Source organism: Papio anubis, unplaced genomic scaffold, assembly GCF_008728515.1.
Source record: "Papio anubis isolate 15944 unplaced genomic scaffold, Panubis1.0 scaffold59, whole genome shotgun sequence".
In the NCBI taxonomy this organism is placed as follows: domain Eukaryota; kingdom Metazoa; phylum Chordata; class Mammalia; order Primates; family Cercopithecidae; genus Papio; species Papio anubis.
The window spans coordinates 340,531-364,463 of record NW_022166121.1 but is presented as its reverse complement, the minus strand read 5'-3'; the positions used below and the strand labels follow the sequence as shown (position 1 = coordinate 364,463).

The following is a 23,933-nucleotide window of genomic DNA, read 5'->3' as shown; positions in this document are numbered from 1 at the left end:
AACCTAGAGGACAGCACATTAACCAACTGATCCAAGTTAACATCACCAATAATAAAACAAATGGATTTCATGTGCCTCCTGAGGTGGTGCGCTAGTGGGACAAAGCTTCGTTATTATGCGTTATTCCTGCCTAAAACACATCAACCTTCATCTAATCGTGAGAAAACATCAGAAAAACCCAAGCTGAGTGTCACCCTATAATAACGACAGGCCTGTATTCTAAAAATATCAGTGTCACCAATGACAAGAGAAGATTGAGGGACTATTCCAGATGAAAGAAAGAACATGACAGTTAAATACAATGTGGATCTTTGATCGGGGGAGAAAAAACTGACATCCAAGGACATTACTGGAACTATTGATGAATTTAGATATGGTCAGCATGTGAGATAAAAGTATTTCAACTTGTGTTATATTTCCTTAATTTTGTTATTGTTCTATGACTATGTAAGAGACTATTTCGTCTTTAGGAAATATACACTGAATTATTACAAGTAGAAAGGCATGGAGGTTCAGAAAATTGTTCAGAAAATAATAACAATGGCAATAATAATAATAATAATGTGTGAGTGTGCGGACAGGGAGGAAAACAGAGAAGGCAAACAAATAAGTAATTGAAGCAAAATGTTTACTTATTTATCCAAGTGAAGGATATACTTAAGTTCTTTTTATTTTTCCTGTACCTCTTCTGTGAGTTTGAAAATAAAATTTAAAAATTTAAGAAATTAATGTACTGGTATATCTATCCAACGGAATATTATTGACTCGTAAAAGAAATGAAGTACTAATATATATAGAACATGGAGGCCGGGCGCGGTGCTCAAAGCCTGTAATCCCAGCACTTTGGGAGGCCAAGGCGGGCAGATCACGAGGTCAGGAGATCGAGACCATCCTGGCTAACCGGTGAAACCCCGTCTCTACTAAAAACACAAAAAATTAGCCGGACGTGGTGGCGGGCGCCTGTAGTCCCAGCCAGTCAGGAGGCTGAGGCAGGAGAATGGCGTGAACCCGGGAGGCGGAGCTTGCAGTGAGCCAAGATCGCACTACTGCACTCCAGCCTGGGCGACAGAGTGAGACTCTGCCTCAAAAAAAAAAAAAAAAAAAAAAAGAACATGGAGGAATCTTGAAAACATTATTCTAAGTGAAAGTAGCCAGTCGCAAAAGGCCATATGTGATTTCATTTATATTAAATGAAATGTCCAGAATAGGCAAATTCATAGAGACAGAGAGTAGTAGTCGCCAGGGTCTAGGAAATGAAAAGAGAGAGAGTGACTGCTAACTAGTATAGGGTTTCTTTCTGGGGTGACGAAGATGGTCTGGAATTAGCTAGTGGTAATGCTTACACAACTCTGTGAATATACTAAAGTATACTAAAAAGTGAGAATACTAGATACAAAATGGTACACATTAAAATGGTGAATTTGGTGGTATGAAAACATCTTTATAAAATACACAAGTGTACAAAAAAATGAAAGACTTAAAGGAATATTACAGTACAAAGTTGTCATCATTTTGCCTTCCTGTTCCCACTCTTTCCCTCCAAACACACATACAAACCAAAAAGACTTAAAATTGGCACATTTTCTGTCTCTTAAAAGAGATTTTATAGGCTGGGCAAGGTAGCTCACGCTTGTAATCCCAGCACTTTGGGAGGCTGAGGTGGACGCATCATCTGTGGTCAGAAGTTCGAGCCCAGCCTGACCAACATGGCAAAACCCCTCTCTACTAAAAGTATAAAAATTAGCCGAGTGTGGTGGTGTGTGCCTGTAATCCCAGCTACTCAGGAGGCTGAAGCAGGAGAATCACTTGAGCCAGGGAGGCGGAGGTTGCAGTGAGCTGAGATCATACCACTGCACTCCAGCCTAGGTGACAAGAGCGAGACTCTGTCTCAAAAAAAAAAAAAAAAAAAAGATTTTATAAAATGCCAATTGTTTTATATTTACAGTTTGTTATTTTAACACCAAGCACCAAGACTTATCATATTTCTTAGGTAGTCCTGCCTTGCTGTGTTTCATTCACAAATATGCACACATCTTGCTCATTCTCACGTTCTTAAAAAAATTTCTCAGGCAACCCACAGTGTTACAGTCTGCCTACGTTGGCAGTATTCATGTCCTGAAAAAAATCTGCCTTTTTTTCCCATCGCTGTAAAAAACAGAGCAAAACAAGGCAAACATCCCACATGACTTTGCCATATTGGCTTCATCAGCTATCACATAAGAAGTGCATGACTCACTAAGCCTTTAGGATCAAAGATTACAGACAGATGCATCACTAGAGGTATGTCCCTTATAATATGATGTCACAACCATGAAATTTTTAAACCATGCTGTCCAGGAAAAAATACCAGTGACCTTCTTATGATGGTAATATTAAACTCAAGTCTTTGGTTGTTGGTTGCAGAGAGTTATGTCAAGTCCATATGACAAACAGTGATCAAGATGGAGAGCTACATTTGTCCCTTTCTTGACTTGTAAACTTTCTCAATTTTTATTTGATTTTTATTTATTTTATTTTACTTTATTGAGACAGGGTCTCTCACTCTGTTAACCCAGGCTGGGAGTGCAAAGGCACAATCACAGCTCACTACAGACTGGACTTTCTGGGTCCAAGCGGTTCTCCCACCCCAGTCTCCCAAGCAGCTGGGATTAAAGATGCTCACCACCACGCGCAGCTAATTAAAAAAAAAAATTTTTTAGGCCAGGCTCAGCGGCTCATGCCTGTAATCCCAGCACTCTGGGAGGCCAAGTTGGGCAGATTGGCTGAGCTCAGGAGTTCGAGACCAGCCTGGGGAACATGGCAAAAGCCTGTATCTACTAAAACTACAAAAAATTAGCCGGGTGTGGTGGCGGGCACCTGTAGTCCCAGCTGCTGGGGGCGCTGAGGCAGGAGAATCACTTGAACCTGGGAGGCGGAGATTGCAGTGAGGCGAGATGGCACCACTTCACTCCAGCCTGAGTGACAGAGTGAGACTCTGTCTCCAAAAATAAATAAATAAAACAATTTTTTTTTCATAATGACAAGATCTCGCCATGTTGCCCAGGCGAAACTTCCTTAATATTTTAAAAGAATTACAAATATCCTATTAATTTTTTTTTTTTTTTTTTTGAGATGGAGTCTTGCTGTGTCACCCAGGCTGGAGTGCAGTGGTGCCATCTCGGCTCACTGTAAGCTCCGCCTCCCGGGTTCACACCATTCTCCTGCCTCAGCCTCCCGAGTAGTTGGGACTACAGGCGCCCACCACCGTGCCTAGCTAATTTTTTGTATTTTCAGTAGAGATGGGGTTTCACCGTGGTCTCGATCTGCTGACCTCATGATCTGCCCGCCTCAGCCTCCCAAAGTACTGGGATTACAGGCGTGAGCCACCACGCCTGGCCCACCTATTAATTTTTTAATTTTTCAATATTTATCCAGTAGAACTATTTAGAAAGTCTTTGTTTGAAATAACATGTATTTCAGGATGCATTAATATAAATTTTGTGTGAATCTGAAATTTGTCTATAGTAATCTATTGCTCAGTAAACTACCTTGAACATGATTACTGGTTAATATACATTAAATGAATAATGGATACATAAAACTATAGAATATGAATGCTTTGGCACTGAAATCTTTGCCAGTGTACAATTCATTCATTCATTCACTCAAAAAATATTTTTGACCATCTGCTACATGCCAGGCATTAACGAGCAAAAATTAACACAATTCTTGCTTACATGAATTTTAATCTGCAGATGAAGACAGGATTTAATCAGATATTCACAGAAATTACTATATAATTTCAAACTGAGAGATGAGATGAAAGAAAGATGAAAAAAGGAACCTGACTTAGACTAGAGAGTTTTCCCTGAGTAAATAATGCTTGAGTTAAGAATGAAAAGTATAGGCTGGGCGCGGTGGCTCACGCCTGTAATCCCAGCACTTTGGGAGGCCAAGACGGGCAGATCACGAGGTTAGGAGATCGAGACCATCCTGGCTAATATGGTGAAACCCTGTCTCTACTAAAAAATACAAAAAACTAGCCAAGCGAGGTGGCGGGTGCCTGTAGTCCCAGTTACTCAGGAGGCTGAGGCAGGAGAATAGCATAAACCCGGGAGGCGGAGCTTGCAGTGAGCTGAGATCCAGCCACTGCACTCCAGCCTGGGCGATACAGCGAGACTCCGTCTCAGAAAAAAAAAAAAAGAAAAGAAAAAAAAAGAAAGAAAGGTAGAGTTTAAGTTAATTAGACTAAAAGCAGGGAGAAGAGCATCCCAGGAAAACCAAACAGCATTTGCAAAGCCACCGTGGCAGGAGACTAATGATTAATTGAGGACATGTTCAAAAGCCCAGTGAGTATAAAGAGTAAGGGAAGTGGTACAGAATGAGGCTGGAGAAATCAGTGGAAATTATAGTAAAGTCTTGCAATATATATTTTAAAAAATCAAACCTCGGCCAGGTGCGGTGGCTCACACATGTAATCCCAACACTTTGGGAGGCTGAGGCGGGTGGATCACCTGAGGTCAGGAGTTCGAGATCAGCCTGACCAATATGGAGAAGCCCTGTCTCTACTAAAAATACAAAAATACAAAATTAGCTGGGCATGGTGGCGCATGCCTGTAATCCCAGCTACTCAGGAGGCAAGAGAATCACTTGAACCCGGGAGGCAGAGGTGGCAGTGAGCCGAGACCGTGCCATTACACTCCAGCCTGAGCAACAAGAACAAAACTCTGTCCAAACAAATAAAATAAAAAAAAATAATAAAAATCAAGCCTTAATTATACCGCAGTGGAAAGGCATTGAAGAGTTTTATGTAAAATAATGACATGATGAGATTTGTGTATTTAAAAAAAACACTCTCCACTCCAGAAAATAGTTTGGAAGTTCCTTTCAAAACTAAAAATGGACGTACCATATGACCCAGCAATTGTATTATTGGTCATTTATCCTAGAAAAAAGCAGACTTGGGCTGGGCGCAGTGGCTCACACCTGTAATCCCAACACTTTGGGAGGCCATGGCAGGAAGACTGGTTGAGCCCAGGAGTTTGAGACCAGCCTGGGCAACACGGCAAGACTCTGTCTCTACAATTTTTTTTTTTTTTTTTTATCAGCAGGGCATGGTGTTGCACACATGTAGTCCCAGCTACTTAGGAAGCTAAAGTGAGAGGAGCCCTTGAGCCAAGGAGGTCAGGGCTGCAGTGAAACGTGTTCGCACCACTGCACTCCAGCCTGGGTGCCACTGCACTCTAGCCTAAGCAACAAGGAGGCCCTGTCTCAAAAAAAAAAAAAAAAAAAAAAAAGCAGACTTATTTTCACACAAGAACTTGTATGTGAATGTTTATAACAACTCTGTTTATAATAGCCAAAAAGTAGAAACTAACCAAGTGTTCTTCAAAGAGAGAAGTGTTAAATGGTGATATCTCCATATCTGGAATATTATGAAGTAGTAAAAAGGAACGAAATTTTGACACATACAACTTGGATGAAACTCAAGGAAATTGCATTGTGTGAAAGAAAAAAGTCAGTCTCAAAAATGCATATTCCTGATTTCACTTGTGTAACATTCATCAAATAAAATAATTATAAAAATGCAGAATTGATTAGAGGTTGCTAGGAATTAAGGATGGGGGAGGGGATGAGTGGCTATAAAGGGCTAACACCATAGTCTTGTCATTAGAGTCTTGTAATGGTGATACAGTTAAGTATCTTGATTGTGTGCTACATAAACACACACAAGTGCATGTAAAAACTGGTGAAATTTGAATAGGTTCTATGAATTGCACCAATGTGCATTTCTTGGTTTTGATACTGTGCTATAGTTTTGCATGATGTTAAAATCAGGTGACTGGGGGCGGTGGCTCACGCCTATAATCCTAGCACTTTGGGAGGCCAAGGTGGGTGGATTCCCTGAGCTCAGGAGTTTGAGACCAGGCAGGACAACATGGTGAAACCCCATATCTACTAAAATATGAAAAATTAGCCGGGCATGGCAGTGTGTGCCTGTAGTCGCAGCTACTCAGGAGGCTGAGGCAGGAGAATTGCTGGAACCCAGCAGGTGGAGGTTGCAGTGAGCCAAGATCATGCCACTGCACTCCAGCCTGTGCAACAGAGCAAGACTCCATCTCCAGAAAAAAAAAAAAAAAAAAAAAAGAAAAGAAAAAAAAATTGGGATAAGCTGGGGGAAGGATGCACAGGACTTACCTGTACATTTCTTTATAACCTCCTTTGAAGCCATAATTATTTCAAAATAAAAAGTTAAAAAATAAAAACACAGCAGTCTGGCTACTAAGTGGAAAATGAATTGAATAGAGGACAAGAAATGTGGAGAAAACTTGGGTGATTATTGCATAAGTCCAGAAAATAAACAAATGATTCTAGGCTAGACTTGGATGGTGGTAGTGGTGATAGAGAAGAAAGGACACATCTGAGAATATATAGGTGGTAAAATTTGTGGAATCTGATGACGGATGGGATATAAAAGGCTAAAGAGGGCAAGGCGTGGTGGCTCAAGCCTGTAATCCCAGCAGGCCAAGGCAGTTGGATCACATGAGGTCAGGAATTCAAGACCAGCCTGGCCAATATGGTTAAATCCCATCTCTACTAAAAACACAAAAATTAGCTGGGTGTGGTGGCGGGCACCCGTAATCCCAGCTACTCGGGATGCTGAGGCAGGAGAATCACTTGAACCTGGGAAGCAGAGGTTGCAGTGAGCCAAGATCATGCCATTGCACTCCAGCCTGGGCAACAAGAGTGAAACTCTGTCTCAAAAAAAGAAAGGCTAAAGAGAATAAGATCAAAAGTAATTTGAAGTAAAACTCTGTCCCATATTTCATAATATAGGAAATAAACATGTATTTAGGGCATGACAGCAAATATTTGGGAGTCACCATTTTATGACGTAGTATATTCCAGAACCACAGGTGCTTATTGATATGAGGTCCCTCACAGAGTTTTGCTAGGCTAAAGTACACACCATCATTGTGTCAATAATAAATTTATTGCCTCTCAACTCCAAATTTATCCTTCACTGCCTGCTCTGCAAAAATGGAGCTGGACTCTAAATATTAATATTTTGCCTTTACCAGCTGGCATGATGTTAAACTTTGTCAGTAGAGGGTGCTGGAGGGACATTATAAGAGTATTATAAGCCATTATAAGACATATAAGAGTAAGGGGCTTTTGCTTTCCTTCCTGTTTCAATTGTTCCTCTGAATGGGTTTCTGCAGCATGCATAGCCTCCTTCCAGGTCCTGCAGTGCTGGCAACATCAGTGCCGGCTCTGCAATGCTGGCAACACCCAGGGCGTTTTCCTTCGGCACTCCCCTCAGAAGGTAGCACCACAGCAGCTTCTCCGGCATCCAGTGAGCCGCAGCTGTGCACTCTCCAATAAGACCTGTGCACTCTCTTGGCCTGGAGAGGAAGGGGACCTCTTCTTTAGGTGCTTTATCTTAGTTTTAAGGTTAGTGGCTGCTCCTTACCTCTGTTTTTCTGAAATACTTTAGTATTCTCTTTACTTCCTACTATCCCTTACTTCACTTCATACTAATCCCTTACTATTTCAATCCCTTGCTATAGTTAATAATCCTTTATTAACTCCATTCAAACTGTGTGCCCCCTGTGTCCTGATTGAATCCCGATTCATACAAACCATCGTCCAAAGTTTGCTGTTGTTATTGCCCTCAACTTTGAGCTTTTGATAGCACTATATTTGTCAACAAAAGCCTCCTGGATATGATTGCCCGATGGCTAGAGGTTGCTAAACTGGCTGCAATTTCAATCATAACATGAAAGGATTCAAACCAATTTGCAAAACTTCCAAACATCCAGATTGGATTTGATTTTTATGTCTATTCAATGTAACACAAATCTGTGATTTCAAATATTTTAAACTAGAACTTACAGAATTTTTTTTTTTGGAAAAAAGTGTACATGTCAATCGAACCAACTTAGATTAGAGGTTGAGTGCTTAAACACTCCACCATGAAACCATCCACAATAAAAACACGCAAAATTTGAGATGAAAAATATTAAAAGCAGACTATCAAATCAATACTTTAAAATATAAGAAAACCAAAAAGTTTAGTAGATGCCAGGCCAAGGATGACTGATGATAGAAATGAGTACTTCTTTCCATAGCATGTGACATGGTCGATCATTGCTTCCTTTTCTTGATTGCCCTAACACTCCTGTTTTCTTTTTCATTCTTTCATGATTTCCTTTACAGGCTCCTCTATCTTTGTTAACTTTTTAAACTGTCATCATTTCCTTCCATCTGTTCTTGGCTCTTAGTTTTCTTTGGTCCTGGAGGAGTTGATCCATTCTTAGATAATGTCTCCTTCATATGTGTCTGCAGCCTAGGCCTGTCATCTGACCTCCAGAGTCCTTTATCTAGTCTACGTTCTAGCCCAGGGGTCAGCAAACTGTCACCTGTGGGCCAAATCCAGCTCATTGCCTTTATTTATTTTATTTTATTTTATTTATTTTATTATTTTATTTTATTTTTTTGAGACAAGAGTCTCACTCTGTCACCCAGGCTGGAGTGCAGTGGTGCGATCTTGGCTAACTGCAAACTCTGCCTCCTGGGTTCACGCCATTCTCCTGCCTCAGCCTCCCTAGCAGCTGGGATTACAGGCACCCGCCACCATGCCTGGCTAAATTTTTGTATTTTTAGTAGAGACATAGCAGATTCAGGTGTCCAAAACTAAGCTCGTCATTACCCTGCTTCACCAACTATTACTACCATCAAATGTCTCCCTGTATTCTGTGTCACCTAAAACAAGTCTGGGAGCAAATTCCTGATTTGTCTTTCACCGTCCACATCTAAACAAATACCATGTTGTCAGTTTTTACCACCATTCCTTATGCTTCCTCTCCACTACCCCACTTCAATGTATAAGGCCCTCATCCATCTCTTACCTCATTTTCTCTATAATTTCCTTTTTTATAAGTTCAGGGGTGCAGTTTTGTTATACAGGTAAACCTGTGTCATGGGAGTTTGTTGTACAGATTATTTTATCGCCCAGGCCTTAAGCCTAGTACCCAATAGTTATTATTTCTGATCCTCTCTCTCCTCTCACCCTCCAACCTCTTGGTAGGCCCCAGTGTCTCTTATTCCCATCTATGTGTCTATGTGTTCTCATCATTTAGCTCCCACCCATAAATAAGAACATGTGGTGTTTGTTTTTCTGTTCCTGCATTAGTTTGCTAAGGATAATGGCCTGTGCTCCATCTATGTCCCGGCAAAGGACATGATCGTATTCTTTTTATGGTTGCATAGTATTCCATGGTATATATGTACCACATTTTCTTTATCTGGTCTGCCATTGATGGACATTTAGGTTGATTCCATGTCTTTGCTATTGTGAATAGTGCTGCAATGAACATATGTGTGCATGTGTCTGTATGATAGAATGATTTATATTCCTTTGGGTATATACCCAGTAAAGAGATTGCTGGGTCAAATGGTAGTTCTGGGGTTGCAGAGAAAAAGGAATGCTTATACACTGTTGGTGGGACTGTAAATTTGACTTTTTAATAATAGCTGTTCTGACTGGTATGAGATGGTATCTCATTGTGGTTTTGATTTTCATTTCTCTAATGATCAGTGATGTTGGGCTTTTTTTCATATGCTTGTTGGCTACGTTACAATTCCTACCTGGTATGATTTGAATGTGTCCACTCCAAAATTCAGGTGTCAACAATATGATAGTGTTAGGAGGTATTGCTTTTTTTTTTTTTTTCTTTTTGAGAGGGAGTCTTGCTCTGTCACCCAGGCTGGAGTGCAGCAGGCCAATCTTGGCTTACTGCAAGCTCTACCTCCCGGGTTCACGCCATTCTCCTGCCTCAGCCTCCCGAGTAGCTGGGACCACAGGTGCCCACCACCGCACTTGGCTAATTTTTTGTATTTTTTTTTTAGTAGAGATGGGGTTTCACCATGTTAGCCAGGATGGTCTCAATCTCCTGACCTCGTGATCCACCCACCTCGGCCTCCTAAAGTACTGGGATTATAGGCATGAGATGCCCAGCTAATTTTTTTAATTTTTAGTAGAGATGGGGTTGCACCGTGTTAGCCAGGATGATCTTGATCTCCTGACCTCGTGATCTGCCCGCCTCGGCATCCCAAAGTTCTGGGATCACAGGCGTGAGCCAACGTGCCTGGCCAGGAGGCATTGCTTTTAAGAGGTGGTTAGACCATGGGGATTCCTCCCTCATGAACAGGATTAGGTGCCCTTCTAAAAGGGCTTGATTACCTTTAATGTGCCCTTTTTTGCTCTTCTAGCTTCTGCCTTGTAAGGACAGTGTTCCTTCCTTCAGGAGGACATAGTGTTCAAAGCACCATCTTGGAAGTGGAGAGTAGCCCTCACCAAATGCCAGCATCTTAATCTTAAGAGTTCTTACCCGCCAGAACCATGAGGAATAAATTTCTGTTCTTTAAAAATTACCCAGTCTTTGATGTTCTGTTATAGCAGCACAAATAGACTAAGATACTAATGTTTTGTGCCTCTCTAATCCATCTTTCACCTAGTAGCCAGAATGATCTTTCTAAAATGCAGACCTAAACATGTCACTCATCTGCTTAAACTCTTCAATGTTTATCCATTGCTTTCAGGATGAAATCAAAAATTCTTGGTGTGGCATGCAATGCCCTTCAGAGGTCTGGCCTCTTGTCTACTTCCTCAGAATCAGCTCCTGCCACTTCTCAAAGGGTACCTTATGCTCCAGCCAGTTCTAACTACTTACAGTCTCCAAAAGATTCATACGTTTTCACCTTTCTTGTCCTTTGGAAACTCTGTTCCCTCTGATTACAAGACTCCATTTGCCCTTGCAATCTGTTTTATTTTCTACATGTTCTCACCTCAACCATTTTATGGTAAAATACATGTAACATAAAATTTACCATTTTAGCCACTAGGTACAATTTAGTGGCATTAATTACATTCACATTGTTGTGTAACTATTACCACTGTCCATCTCCAGAAAATTTTCAATATCCCAAACTGAAATACTGTACTCATTAAGCAATAACTCCTCATTACCTAACCTTTACCCTCAACCCCTGGAAACAACTCCTATATGGTTTTTTTTTTTTTTTTTTTTTTGAGTCTCTCTCTGTTGTCTAGGCTGGAACGCAGTGGCACAGTCTTGGCTCACTGCAACCTCTGCCTCCCGGGTTCAAGCAACTCTCTGCCTTAGCCTCCTGAGTAGCTAGAATTACAGGCACCTGCCACCATGCCTGGCTTTTTTGTGTGTTTTTAGTAGAGACGGGGTTTTACCATCTTGGCCAGGCTGGTCTTGACGCCTGACCTCGTGATCCACTCGCCTCGGCCTCCCAAAGTGCTGGGATTATAGGCGTGAGCCACCACACCCAGCCTCCTATATGTTCTTCTTAAGGCTCTCCTAAAAACATCATCAGCTTCCTGCCTCCCAAGCTGAGTTGAGGGTTTCTCTCCTCTGCTGACACGGTAGTCTATTGCAGTGCTTGGCATTTTGCATTGTTCATGTTACCTTAAACCTCTACTTCCTCCCCCAAACTGTGAAATTCTTAAGGACAGGAACCATTGTCTCAATCTCTGTATATCTTTGGGTGACAATGTTTTACACCAAATGGCTGATAAATGCAAGTCATCAAATCAGCTCATTGCTTTTGAATCATCTAGGGAGCCTTTAAAAACAGACGTCTAGAGATTCTGACTTGAGGAAATCTGGGGAGGGACTTAGGAATCTGAAATTTTGGAATGCTCTCCAGGTAATTCTGATTATGTGCAAGCAAGCCATCAAGATTTGGAAGTAAAGTCGATCTAAAAGACTATGCCCAAGTAAGAAGGTCTTTTTATTCTTGATGAATCACGAAAAAGAAGCCAATTCATTTCTCTTGATTTTCATACTATTTCTGAGTCTCTAGCTTTAGGGAATTACAATAAAGAACTCAAAATCTCTTAGCAATGATTTTTCTGAGCCATTCTCCTTGCACTAAGAGTTATAAAATGAAAACATGTCATTTCCATATTTTTTTGGAGCGGGGACAGGGTCTTGCTTGCTCTGTTACCCAGGATGAAGTGTAGTGGTGTAATCATGGCTCACTGCAACCTTTAACTCCTGGGCTTAAGGGAGCTTCCTGCCTCAGCTTCCTGAGTAGTTGGGACTACAGGTCCATGCCACCATGCCTGGCTAATTTTTAAAAATTATTTTGTAGAGAAGGGTCTAGCTTTGTTGCCCAGGCTCGTCTCAAATTCCTGGGCTAAAGTGATCCTTCTGCCTCAACCTCCCAAAGTGTTGGGATTTACAGGCCTGAGCCACCACGCCTGGCCTTCATTTCTTTGTTGACTTACCAAAGCGCTTTCAAATTTTCCTCCAACGACCCTATAAGGTAAACTATCAGATCCAATCTGCTTTTTTATGTTTATGTTTATTTACTTATTTTTTTGAGACGGAGTCTTGCTCTGTCTCCCAGGCTGGAGTGCAGTGGCGCCATCTCGGCTCACTGCAAGCTCCGCCTCCCGGGTTCACGCCATTCTCCTGCCCCAGCCCCCCCGAGTAGCTGGGACTATAGGCGCCCGCCACCACGCCCGCCTAGCTAAATTTTTGTCTTTTTAGCCATGTTAGCTAGGATGGTCTGGATCTCCTGACCTCGTGATCCGCCCCGCCTTTGCCTCCCAAAGTGCTGGGATTACAGGCGTGAGCCACCGCACCCGGCCCCCAATCTATTATATTACCATTTGCTTCGGCTTTATTACTCTTACCAAAGCCCTGCCATCCCAGTCGTTCCAGGGCCACTTGAAGTCTGTTTATTCATACATCAGTAAACATTTTCTAAAACACTTACTATGTGTTAGTCATTATTAGGTACCAGAGGATACATACAGCAGCAAGCCAGTCAAAATTCCTGCCTGCATGGAGGTTACATTCTAGTTAGCAGGAACCTTCTCCTCGGGGTGCTTCCTGTAAGAATATTTTCCCTAGCCTGTCCTAGTCTGACTCTTCTAATCAGGAATTCCATCATTCCAGACCACCCTGATTAGATAAAGGGTTACATTTGGCCCGGACCACACTATGTGGCGCTTGTCTGGTATGCAGCTGTTGAGGCTGTACATTGGCTTCATGTTTACATCTGTTCTCTGGGACACTGTGCAGCTGAATGAGTTGGATGTCTGTCTCTGGAAGGACGAGACTCCAGTCTGTAGCTATTTCTATGTCCTCCCACGCTTCATGAGTGCTTTTCGGTGATTCTTACATCAAAATAAGCCCAGTGGATAACCAGAAAACCTAGCAAAAACAACAACAACAAAAAAAAAAAACCAGGGAAAACAATTTCATAGAACTACGTTAAACAATGTCAGAGCTAGAAGAAACCTTCGAGATGTAGCCCCACTGCCTTTTATAGACCAGAAAACTGAGACCGAGAGAGGTTACCCAAGTCGCCTCCGGTCACACAGCCCAACTGAAGAATGTGGACGGGTGATCACATCTAATTTACAATCACACCGGGGGTGTTCCTCCTAAAATTTAACGTCTAAATGAGATTCAGCCGCATCACTGCTTCAACACCACCCCCCCCGCCCACACACACCGTCCTGATATTCATTCTACGTCGCTTTTTCTTGAAGAGTCAAGTCGTTAAAATACCAAGTGGAGGCATTCCACAAACAGGTGTCCACACCACGGCCACGCGGACACGGAGTCGGGGAATCTGGATCCCCACATGCCCGCCGAGAACTCTCCAGCTCCGGCTTACAAAGTTTCCTCGCATGGTACGTTCATCTTTGCGATCCCTGGCTGCGAGGCCGAGATGCCGGCTGCTGTGGCCTCCGACGAAGTTCGGAGATGCCCTTTCCTTGCGAAAGCTGGGCCCGATCGCGTCAGCCGCAGGGTCTGGCGTCCTCGGGCCTGGCGGGCTGCGAGGGAGCGCCGGGCGCGGGGCGGGGCGGCCCCTAGGCGCGCGCTGCCCGTCCGGGCTGCAAGAGCCGCGGGCCCGCGAGCCCCGGCGCGGAGCGAGAGGCGCGCGCGGGCCGTGGGGGCTGGGCCGAGGCGGAGCGCGAGGCGGCGGCGGTGGCGGGAGGCGCAGCGGGACGAGGCAGCGGCCCCCGCCCCCCGAAGCCCGTCCCCGCGCGGGGCTGGGGAGCTCAGGGCGGGGAAGCCGCGGGGCCGCGCCACGTCCCTCGCCCGCCCCAGAGCGGGTTTTGCAGGCGGCTCCAGTCTGGGGGCTTTTGTGTCTGCGACTCGGGAGCGGCGAGAGAGCAGACCTCCTCCTCAGAGGGCGCTGTGAGTGTGCCGCCAGGGCCGGGCCGCCAGCCTCTTGCCTCCCCTGTCAGCGGCTCCTGAGGCGGCGGCGGCGGCGGCGAAGAAGAAGGAGTGGGAGGAGGCGGCGGCGGCGGCGCACTCGCCCTCAGCACATGCCGGCCCCGGGTGGGGGGCCGCCCCCAGGCCGCGCTCCCGGCCACCGCCGCTGAGCCCCGCCGGTGCCCGCACGCCGCCCCGCCGCCCCGAGGCCTCGTCCTCCTCCCAAACTTTGCAAAGTCGGCCCGCGTCCCCACCGCCCTCGGCCGTGCCTCGGCTCCGAGGCTCGCCTCGCAGCCGCAGCGGCCCCGCGAGGAGGAGGAGCCGCCGCCGCAGCATCAAAGAGACCGAATTCCCGCGGCCTGGGGGGGAGTCATGCTTTGCGGTCTGTAATGTCAGCAGAACAGGAGAAGGATCCCATTTCGCTGAAGAGAGTTCGAGGTAACCGAGAAGGGTGCCGGATTGGGGGAACCGGGGTGAGTGAGGTGCGCGGGGCCCCGTGCCCGGCCGCCGGGAGGCCATGGGGCTCTGTCCGGGCCTAACTCCGCGCAGCCCGCGTCCCGCCCGCGCCCCGGGGCCGAGGCTGCGATCCGAGCGCGCGGCCCGGGCGCCCGCTGGCCCCCGAGACACCCGCGCGGATCCCTTGCCTCCCGACTTTGTGTTCGGAGGCAGTTGGAGCCGCACGCAGCATCCCTTCTTACCCCCTCCTCGCCCACCTCTCCTCGTTCTCAAGACACAGCACAATAGGCACCTCAAAGGGTGAAAAACAGACACCCCCTGGCAGAGACCTCGAACGATGCCCACCCCCTCAAAAAAGTAAGTTGGAGTGCACAAGAGTTGACGCTCTTGAAGAAGGGCTCCTGGGCTTTCACGTCTCTCCTGGCCCCCTTCCAACCCCCCCCCCCCCCCCCCGCGGCAAAGGCAACAGATACTCAGTTTATGTTCCTTAGGTTTAAGAGGAGAAGCTACAAATTCAGAAGGCATTTTCTCTATTGGTTTATGGATAAGAAATTATCTAAAATCAGTGTTATGCATGATTGATTTTCATCTTTCTTGCACACTGTTTAGGAATTTTCCTGTCGTCTTACTACTATCTAAGAAAAATCAGAGGGAACCGTGTGTCAAACAAAAGATACTGCATATAAGTTCACGAAAGTCAAATGCCACCCGGAAATTGGGGGATGCCTTTTAGCTCTTAATAGGGTTAAGACTGAAAGTTCTAGAGTTGGAGTAATACTGTTCATTAAGCAAATATTTATTGAACATCTACTATGTGCTAGACCTGTTCTTGTTACTGGGATACAGCAGTGAACAAAGCAGATAGACGATCTTCATCCAGAAGGAGTTCACCCTCTTGTGGGGTAAACAAATGATAAACAGTAGATACAGAATGCCAAATCGTAGGTGATATGGTGGACTACAAAAGAGGAAAAGAGGAGAGGAAATATGTGTGGGGGTGGGAAGTATGGATTGTCCGTAAGGTGATCATGAAAGGGCACACCTGGAAGATGATGTTTGAGCAAAGACCTAAAGGAAATGATAGAGCAGGGCCATATGGAATCACGTGGGAAGAGCACTCTCAGAAAAGCAACAGCAAATGCAAAGCCTGTGTCTGGAATATGCCCAGTATATGCAATCAACAGCAAAGAAGCTATTGTAACTGCAGCAAAGTGAGTAAGGAAAGAGTCCTGTGACAGGGGCTGAGGGGTAGGATCAAGAATTATTTGATTCTTGAAAAGTGAGCAAAGATGATAGATACCATTAAGAGTACATTTTGTCCATTTTTAAATTACAGCATTTTAATTGTAAAATTACAGTCGTTCAGTAGTCTTAATGCTGTGGGCTGTAGGATGATTGTGTATTAGAGGGCCTGGTGTGCCATTTAAAAGGCTGGCTTTTACTCTGAGAAAAGGTCTGCAGAGTTTTGAGCGTAAGAGTGAGTGAGCTGACATTTTAAACAGGGCATCGTAATCTGCTGTGCGGAGAACAGACTGTAGAGAAAAGGCTGAAGCAGGGGAGACTAGTAGAGAGGCGATTGCAGTAGTCATCCGAACAGGGTAAACAGGGTAAAGTGCTTTATAAATCAGTAAGTAATAAGGTAAATTTCCGGCTGACTTAAGTGATGTAGAGATGAAGGACCACAGTCGTTCATTTTTGTTTTTGTTCAATGTGACCAGAAATTAAACAAGTGTAGAACTGGCTTGTGACACACAATACAAAAGACATCCACTCAAGAGTATTTTGGTAGAAAATGATTTTCTTAGCCATTTAAGAGAAAACATAATTTAGAGAAGAGTATTGTTTTTAAAGGCTTAATATCAGCACAACCTTTAATTTGGTGAAATATTTTGTCTTTTCTATTTGTGGTTGTGAGTTGCCAAAGTCTTTAAGGAATAGACCTTCATGAGATACAATTATTCCCCTGGTATTTTTGCTGTATAATTTTGCCTACTATTATAAATTGTTTTGGGGTTAAAGGAAAAGAAAGAGGTATCAAGTTTATACCTTTGAACTGAATTATCAGTCCTAATCAAATGTAATTCTAAATAAAATGGATGAGTGTTTTATTGTGGGGCAAGAACACAGGTATATCTTCATTTTGTTCCAACTGCTGTTAAGTTCTACGGCTTAGCTATTGGGATTGGTTCCGGTGTCAGCTCAAGAATATTCTGAGAGTTAAGTACCAGAATAAAAGACAAAGCACTTTTTAAAATAAAAAGTCAGTATTTTGATGTTATGGGGAGGATTTCCTTAATGTCATTTTGTAATCATTAGAACATTCATTTAAAAAATATTTTTGGATTATTTTATAATGAGCTCTTCCGAAGCACAATTCTGCTGAACTTCATTGCCCTGGAACTTTTTGTTATTTAATATAATTTATATCATCGGACTGCATGCAGGATGTGATGTTTGCAGGGCATAAACTCTGGAGCAGTGCTTTTCAAACTTTTCCATATGCTGATGTAATAGAGACAGACCTTTTTAATGGTTGTGTATTTATTTTACATGTATTAAAACAAAAAAGTCACCAAATACCTTGCTTAGGATAAGGCTAAGATACATATGTGTATAAATACACACATATAGCAATTAAATGAATTATTAAGAAAGTAATATTATAGGTAGAACCCAGATATGGCAAAATTAAAACATGAATGACTGAGGCCTTTACAGTAGCATGCTCTGCAGACCAAAAGCATCATAATCATTTGTGATGCTTATTAAAACATAGATTCGTGGATCTACAGAATCAGGACTTCTGGGATCCACAGAGTCAGGACTTCATCTTTAACAAGATCCCCAGGTGCTCCTTATGCATACTGAAGTTTGAGAACTGCTACTAATAGACCTAGATCACAAAGGTGTGAGTAGACCAGAAGCAGCTGGCTGTGGTCTTCCAAACTGTCCTTATATTTTAACATTAGATTTAGAATTACTCTTTAGTGACATGGTATCTTACTTCTGTTTTCTACCAGTTCTTAACACTCCACCCCAAACCTTCAGCTTTTGATTATAAGACAGATCTGTGAGGACAGGTACGACGTCTTGATTGTCTTATTTGCCTTGCCCATAGTAAATGTCAGATGAATGAATGTGTGAATACATGAATTATGCTGCTTTCTGATAGTCCATTGCCCCTCATACTGCTTTTACTTGCCCTTTTCCCTTAGAATGTCAACTGTCATCGTTATTTTAACCAACACTCCCATTCTCCAGTATTCCTAGAACTCTTTTAGGCATTGATCTGATGGCAATATTCATTCATGTATTCAACAAATATTTATTGAGCAATCACAGTGCTATATAGTGGGAATACACTGATTAAGATATGACACCTGGCTGAGCGTGGTGGCTCACACTTGTAATCCCAGCACCTTGGAAGGCTGAGGCAGGTGGATTACTTGAGTTCAGTAGTTTAAGACCAGCCTGGGCAACAACCTGTCTCTACTAAAAATACAAAAAATTAGCTGGGCATGGTGGCATGTGCCTGTGGTCTTAGCTACTTGGGAGGCTGAGGTGGGAGAATCACCTGCCTGGGCAATTGGAGTGAGACCTTATCTCAAAAAAAAAAAAAAAAAAAAAAAAAAGATACGACACCTGTCTTCAAGAAATTGTTAAGTCTAGTACAGAACAGTGACAAATAAATAGCTACAAATAGCATGGTAAGGGCTGTGATTATTTATAGGAAATAAAAGAGCACATCTTTTTGTGAATCAAGGAGGGAGAAGAGTTCTAAGAAGCAGTGAGTGTTCTTTTGTCTTAAGTGATGTACAAAAAGCATCAGAGGAGATAAAAATGTGAGAAAGGGTCTAGGAGGTCTCTTGTGATTTTGAGAAGGCAGTTTTAGGAGGAAACCACATTTCAAAGTGTTGAACATTAACATGGGGCCAGGTGTGGTGGCTCATGCCTGTAATCCCAACACTTTGGGAGGCTGAAGCATAGAGCATCGCTTCAGCCTAGGAGTTTGACACCAGCCTGGGCAACATATGGACAACCCATCTCTACAAAACATTTAAAAATTAGTGGTGGTGTGCACCTGTAGTCCCAGCTACTCAGGAGGCCGAGGTAGGAGGATCCCTTGAGCCCAGGAGGTCGAGGCTGCAGTGAGCCATGTTCACACCATTGCACTCCAGCCTAGCTGACAGAGCAAGACCCTGTCTCAAAACAAAAACAAAAAATGTGGTAAAAGATTAAACGATGAAGATGTGGCTTAAAACTTAAAAGAAGCTTGATGGTAGACAGAAAGACATAGCAAATATCTTAAAAAGAGAATCAAGAGAAAATATTAGTCTTTTTTCTTCTTCATTGGAAAAAGACTTAAACATATTTGTAGATTTACAGAAGAACCCAAGGTAGAAGGAGAGGGGAAAAACTGGAAAGGCACCAGAGAGAGAGGATAATTCATTTATTAATAAGGCATTCAATACACGTTTTAAAAATATAGACCATATGCTATACAGTCATTATTCCAGTAGCTGGAGATGATACAGACAAGTTTTCTATTCTCATAAATCAGGTCTTTGCAGCTAAGGGAACAGGATTAGCATCAAGTATACGCATGGAAGTTTAGTCTTGGAGAAAAAGAGAATGGAGAAAAAAAAATTTAGAGATGAAGAAGGAAGTTGAGGGCATTTATTTCAGTGCTTTTAACCAGAGTTAGAAATAACATAGAAGGGATAAGGATGTATTTTAGAATGGAATAGTACAGAAATGTCATAAAAGTTACTAAAAATGGACTTTACAAGAAAATATAGACTGTCTCGATGGGATAAATATAGAGGATTTGGATTAAGATTGGAGAAGGAGCATAATTTATGCAGTCACAAATTGGGGGTTGGGGAAGAGCCTGTGAGAGAAAGTCTGAAGGAAAGGTTTTTTGTTTGTGTTTTTAAAATTGGTCCATATAAGAGCTAGGCAGATTATCAGGAAAGTGAGTTTGGTTTTAGACACATTGAGTGAGTATCCTGGGATATTCCAGTATATACAATGGATATATGTGGTTTGGAACTGGGTTGAGTAGTCGGACCCAGAAGTAGAGATCTGGAAGTCATCAGTAAACAGGTGAATACTAATTAATGCCTTGGGAGTATATGAGCTCACACAAGAGAGAGTGAGCAGTAAAAAGAGAACAGCATTGAGAACATCAACTTTGGAAACACTAACATTTGGGAGACAAGGCAGGGAAAAAGACCCTGAAAAGCAGAATGTGAAGGAGTAGTCAGAGATGTAGGAGAAAAACCATGAGAGAGTGGTGTTACAGATAATGAAGGAAGAATGGATTAATGAGGGGTAGATAAATGAATTTTGTTTTTAATGTGTGGAATAAAATGTTTCTATCCATGAGATGTCCATGATGCTTTTTCTCCCATATTCCCTCTCTTGGGGAACATGGCCATCTTTATCCATCCCCTACTCCCACGCAACACTGTCCCAAAGTCCTAGAATTTCTGTCTCCTTAATTTTTTTTTTTTTTTTTTGAGATGGAGTCTTGCTCTGTAGCCTAGGCTGGAGTGCAATGGCACGATCTTGGCTCACTGCAACCTCTGCCTCCCAGGTTCAAGCGATTCTCCTGCCTCAGCCTCCTGAGTAGCTGGGATTATAGGCACATGCCACGACGCCCAGCTAATTTTTGTATTTTTAGTAGAGGGGGGAATTCACCATGTTGGCCAGGCTGGTCTCGAACTCCTGACCTCAGGTGATCTGCTCACCTTGGCCTCCCAAAGTGCTGGGATTACAGGTGTGAGCCACCGCGCCTGGCCTCTCCTTAATGTTTTGAACCCATTGGCTTATTGACCTTTCCACAGCTGCTTCTTTATTTTAGGTTTTGCTTTTCCCTTTGTTTCAGTAACCCTCTCATTGGTTTCATGGCTTCCCCCTTAGTCCCTCTTAATCCATTTCCACATTGCCACTGATAGTGATGAATAGCTTACCAAGTACTTAGTTCTGAGTGTTTTAAATGGATCTTCTTGCTTAATCCTCTCAGTAAATCTGTGAATTAGATGTTATTATTATTGTTGGTTTACAGTTGAGGAATTGACATTCAGAGAGGTTAAGTAGTATGTGCTTAAGTAACATATATAAGTTTATCCAGTGAATAAGCAGCAAAGCCACAACTCAAAATCTAGGGCCCAAGCTCTTAGCTACTATGCTGCATTGCCATAGTGGTCCCCAAACACAATTGAGCCACGTTACTCTCTTTTGTAGAATTATTCAGTGGTTTCCTATTACCTTTCGAGTAAAAATCAAACTTTCTTATGTTGGCTCTTTTTGATTTGGCCCAGGTCTACCACTTAGTCCTCTATTCTTCACACTCCATGAAGTGCTTTCCCTATTTCTTATGCTCCAGTCCTACAGTATTCACACTTCCTCTCTAAATGTTGTCGTGGTCTCTCTTGCTTTTAAAACTTCCTTTGCATATTCTATCCCTCCTGCTAAACCTGCCCGCCTTTTCTACCACCTTTGGGCGATACTCATCCTCAAAGTTTCAGCTCAGTTGAAATCTCCCAGGATGTTTTCCTGAGCTCCCCACTCAGCCAAGATTCGGTGGGAGTTCCTTATGTTCCCTCAGTATCCTGTGCTCATCTCTATCACAGTGTTTATCACATTAAATTTAAGAGTTTCAAAAGAAAAAGGTTGTTTCCTATAGGTTATAAGATCCTTACAGGGAGAAATTATTACTTTTATTTATTTTATACTTCCACAAGTTCAACAAATGTTTCTGAAATCCAATTTGATGAGCATTAATGAATAGGTTTCAGTAACTTCAAGCCATTAGTCTTCCTGGTTTGCTTTTCCCAGGTGTGTAGAGAAGTTACCTCCTGGGAAGATTATACAGTTTTGTCTTCTGACATTCTTGTTTTAAGCAACCCGAGAGGTCTGAGTCATCTTTAACATCAAAATTAGCCTTAAAGTATGGTCAAGAATGATTTCAGATCTCCTTTTTTATTCCTAATCTCTATTGATGTGCCAACTGCAATAATGAGAAACAGTACAGCATTGTAACTGTGAGCCTGACTGCCAAGGTTTTTATCCCAGCTCTGCCATTTATTAGCTGTATGGTCCTTGGCAAGTTACTTAACATCCCTGCATCAGTTTCCTCAGCTGCAAAATCAGAATAATAATGGTACTTATCTCATGGAGTTGTTTGAAGGATTAAATTGGTTAATATATATAAACCACTTAGAACATTGTCTTCTGCATTCTAAGTGATCTGTTTGCTATTAACATCAGAAATAGGTCTAAAATACACATTCTGTTTAAGTAATGTGATCAACATTCACTTTTAGGTATATTTAATCAGTCAATCAATAAATGTAAATAACCTACAGCAGATTCTTATTTTGATTAGGAGTGGGTGTGAAGAGAACAGAAATGTTTTCTTCCTACAGAAAGAAAATAACAAAAAATTTTTTTAAGCGGAAAACTCTGAGGTTTCACCATTTTGTTGGAAAAGACAAATAGAAACTGTTTATTGAATAATATTCGTGAATATCTGCAGCTTTGTTCCCCATGATTTCTGAGTTTTTTTGGCTAAAAATTTGCTGACTTTGTTCAGGAAAAAAGTTCATTATCAGAGGTATTATTGTATCGTTATCTTCACATGTGAATACCATCCACCTATTCTCCTAAGCTTTACCTTTCTAAGCAACCTTAAACCCCATGGACCTCAGTAACACAAAGAGGTAAGTGGGAGACCAGTGGGAATTTGAAGACTTGTTTTACAGAGGGAAATGTTAGATTCTTAAATATAAAATTATTACCATAAAACTCAATGTTCAAAAAAGAATTTTAGGTGGATTGCTTGAAAATGAAAAATTTATTTAAATGATTTCAAGCATCAGGAGTTTTGCTGTATATTAAGTACGAGCAATTATTTGATTCTTGAAAAGTGAGCAAAAATGATAGATACCGTTAAGAGTACGTTTTGTTCATTTTTAAATTGCAGCATTTTAATTGTAAAATTACGGTTGTTCAGTAGTCTTAAGAATGCTGTGGGCTGGGCTGGGCGTGGTGGCTCACGCCTGTAATTGCAGCACTTTGGAGGCCGATGCGGGGCGGATCACGAGGTCAGCAGATCGAGACCATCCTGGCTAACACGGTGAAACCCCGTCTCTACTAAAAATACAAAAAATTAGCCGGGTATGGTGGTGGGCGCCTGTAGTCCCAGCTACTCGGGAGGCTGAGGCAGGAGAATGGCGTGAATCCGGGAGGCGGAGCTTGCAGTTAGCCGAGATCGCACCACTGCACAAAAGCAAAGGAGATAGAACAAAAATCCAAAAAAAAAAAAAAAAAAAAAAAAAAAAAAAGAATTACCTTTTTCTATTTATACTTTTGTTAAAATGAAACACTCATGACATGTTAGGGAAGATAGGACTTTGAAGTTTGGCGCCTTCGTTTATTTATATAACCACTTTATTATTTGACTTCTAAGACCATTGCTAATTCTTTTTCCATGTCAGGCTCATCACCATCTCAAGGTATTCAGATTCAAGGATATCACATTTCTCTGTTCAATATGTGGGTATATGGTGTTATAGAAAAACTGCATGCAGATTATTAATCTGCAGTCGTCAGTTCATTTTATATGGACTACTGAATAATTATAAATTGGTAATAGGTTTATTCAAACCATTAGATTTGAAAAAAAATGAACTTGAGGAGAGCACTGGCTCTTACTGTCAATTCTTTATTTACCATCTTCCCAGATGGTATTATGACATCAAATTAAAATTAAAATACAGAAGTTCTTTTAATTTGAACCAGAAGTTTCCATTTTTTCTTTCAAAGACTTAGTGTATGGATAAGATTTTAGGGAAGCAATAGTATCTTAGAGGTAGATAAGCCTGGTTTTACTCAATTAAGCAAAGAAGAAATAGATAGATAAATTGGACTTCATCAAAATTTTAAAATTGTGAGTGTCAAGGGATACTGTCAGTAAAAATAGACAACCCACACGATGGAAGAAAATGTTTGCAAATCTTATAGCTAAGAGTTTAGTATCCAGAATATATAAATAATTTTTACAATTCAGCAACAAAATGCAACCTAAGAAATGAATGGCCAAAGGATTTGAATAGATATTTCTCCAAAGAAAAGATATAAATGGTCCGTAAGTACATAAAAGATAGTTGGCATCATTAGTCATTATGGAAATGCAAATCAAAACCACAATGATATATC

General features: G+C 42.2%; 1 protein-coding gene across 3 annotated transcripts in view; it reads left to right on the top strand.

Annotated features, from left to right (window-relative positions):
• Positions 1 to 13,483: 13,483 nt before the first annotated feature.
• Positions 13,484 to 23,933, top strand: part of PYGO1 (pygopus family PHD finger 1) — a 48,789-nt gene continuing 38,339 nt past the window's right edge. For 2 of the 3 annotated variants that reach the window (XM_009210230.4, XM_003900975.5), the window contains exon 1: positions 14,093 to 14,690. In XM_009210230.4, the coding sequence (XP_009208494.2) occupies positions 14,642 to 14,690 (49 nt within the window). In that variant the 5' untranslated portion in view covers positions 14,093 to 14,641. Of the gene's footprint in view, positions 13,724 to 14,092; positions 14,691 to 23,933 lie in introns of those variants that run through there. The other variant, XM_031662369.1, reaches the window with a different exon arrangement.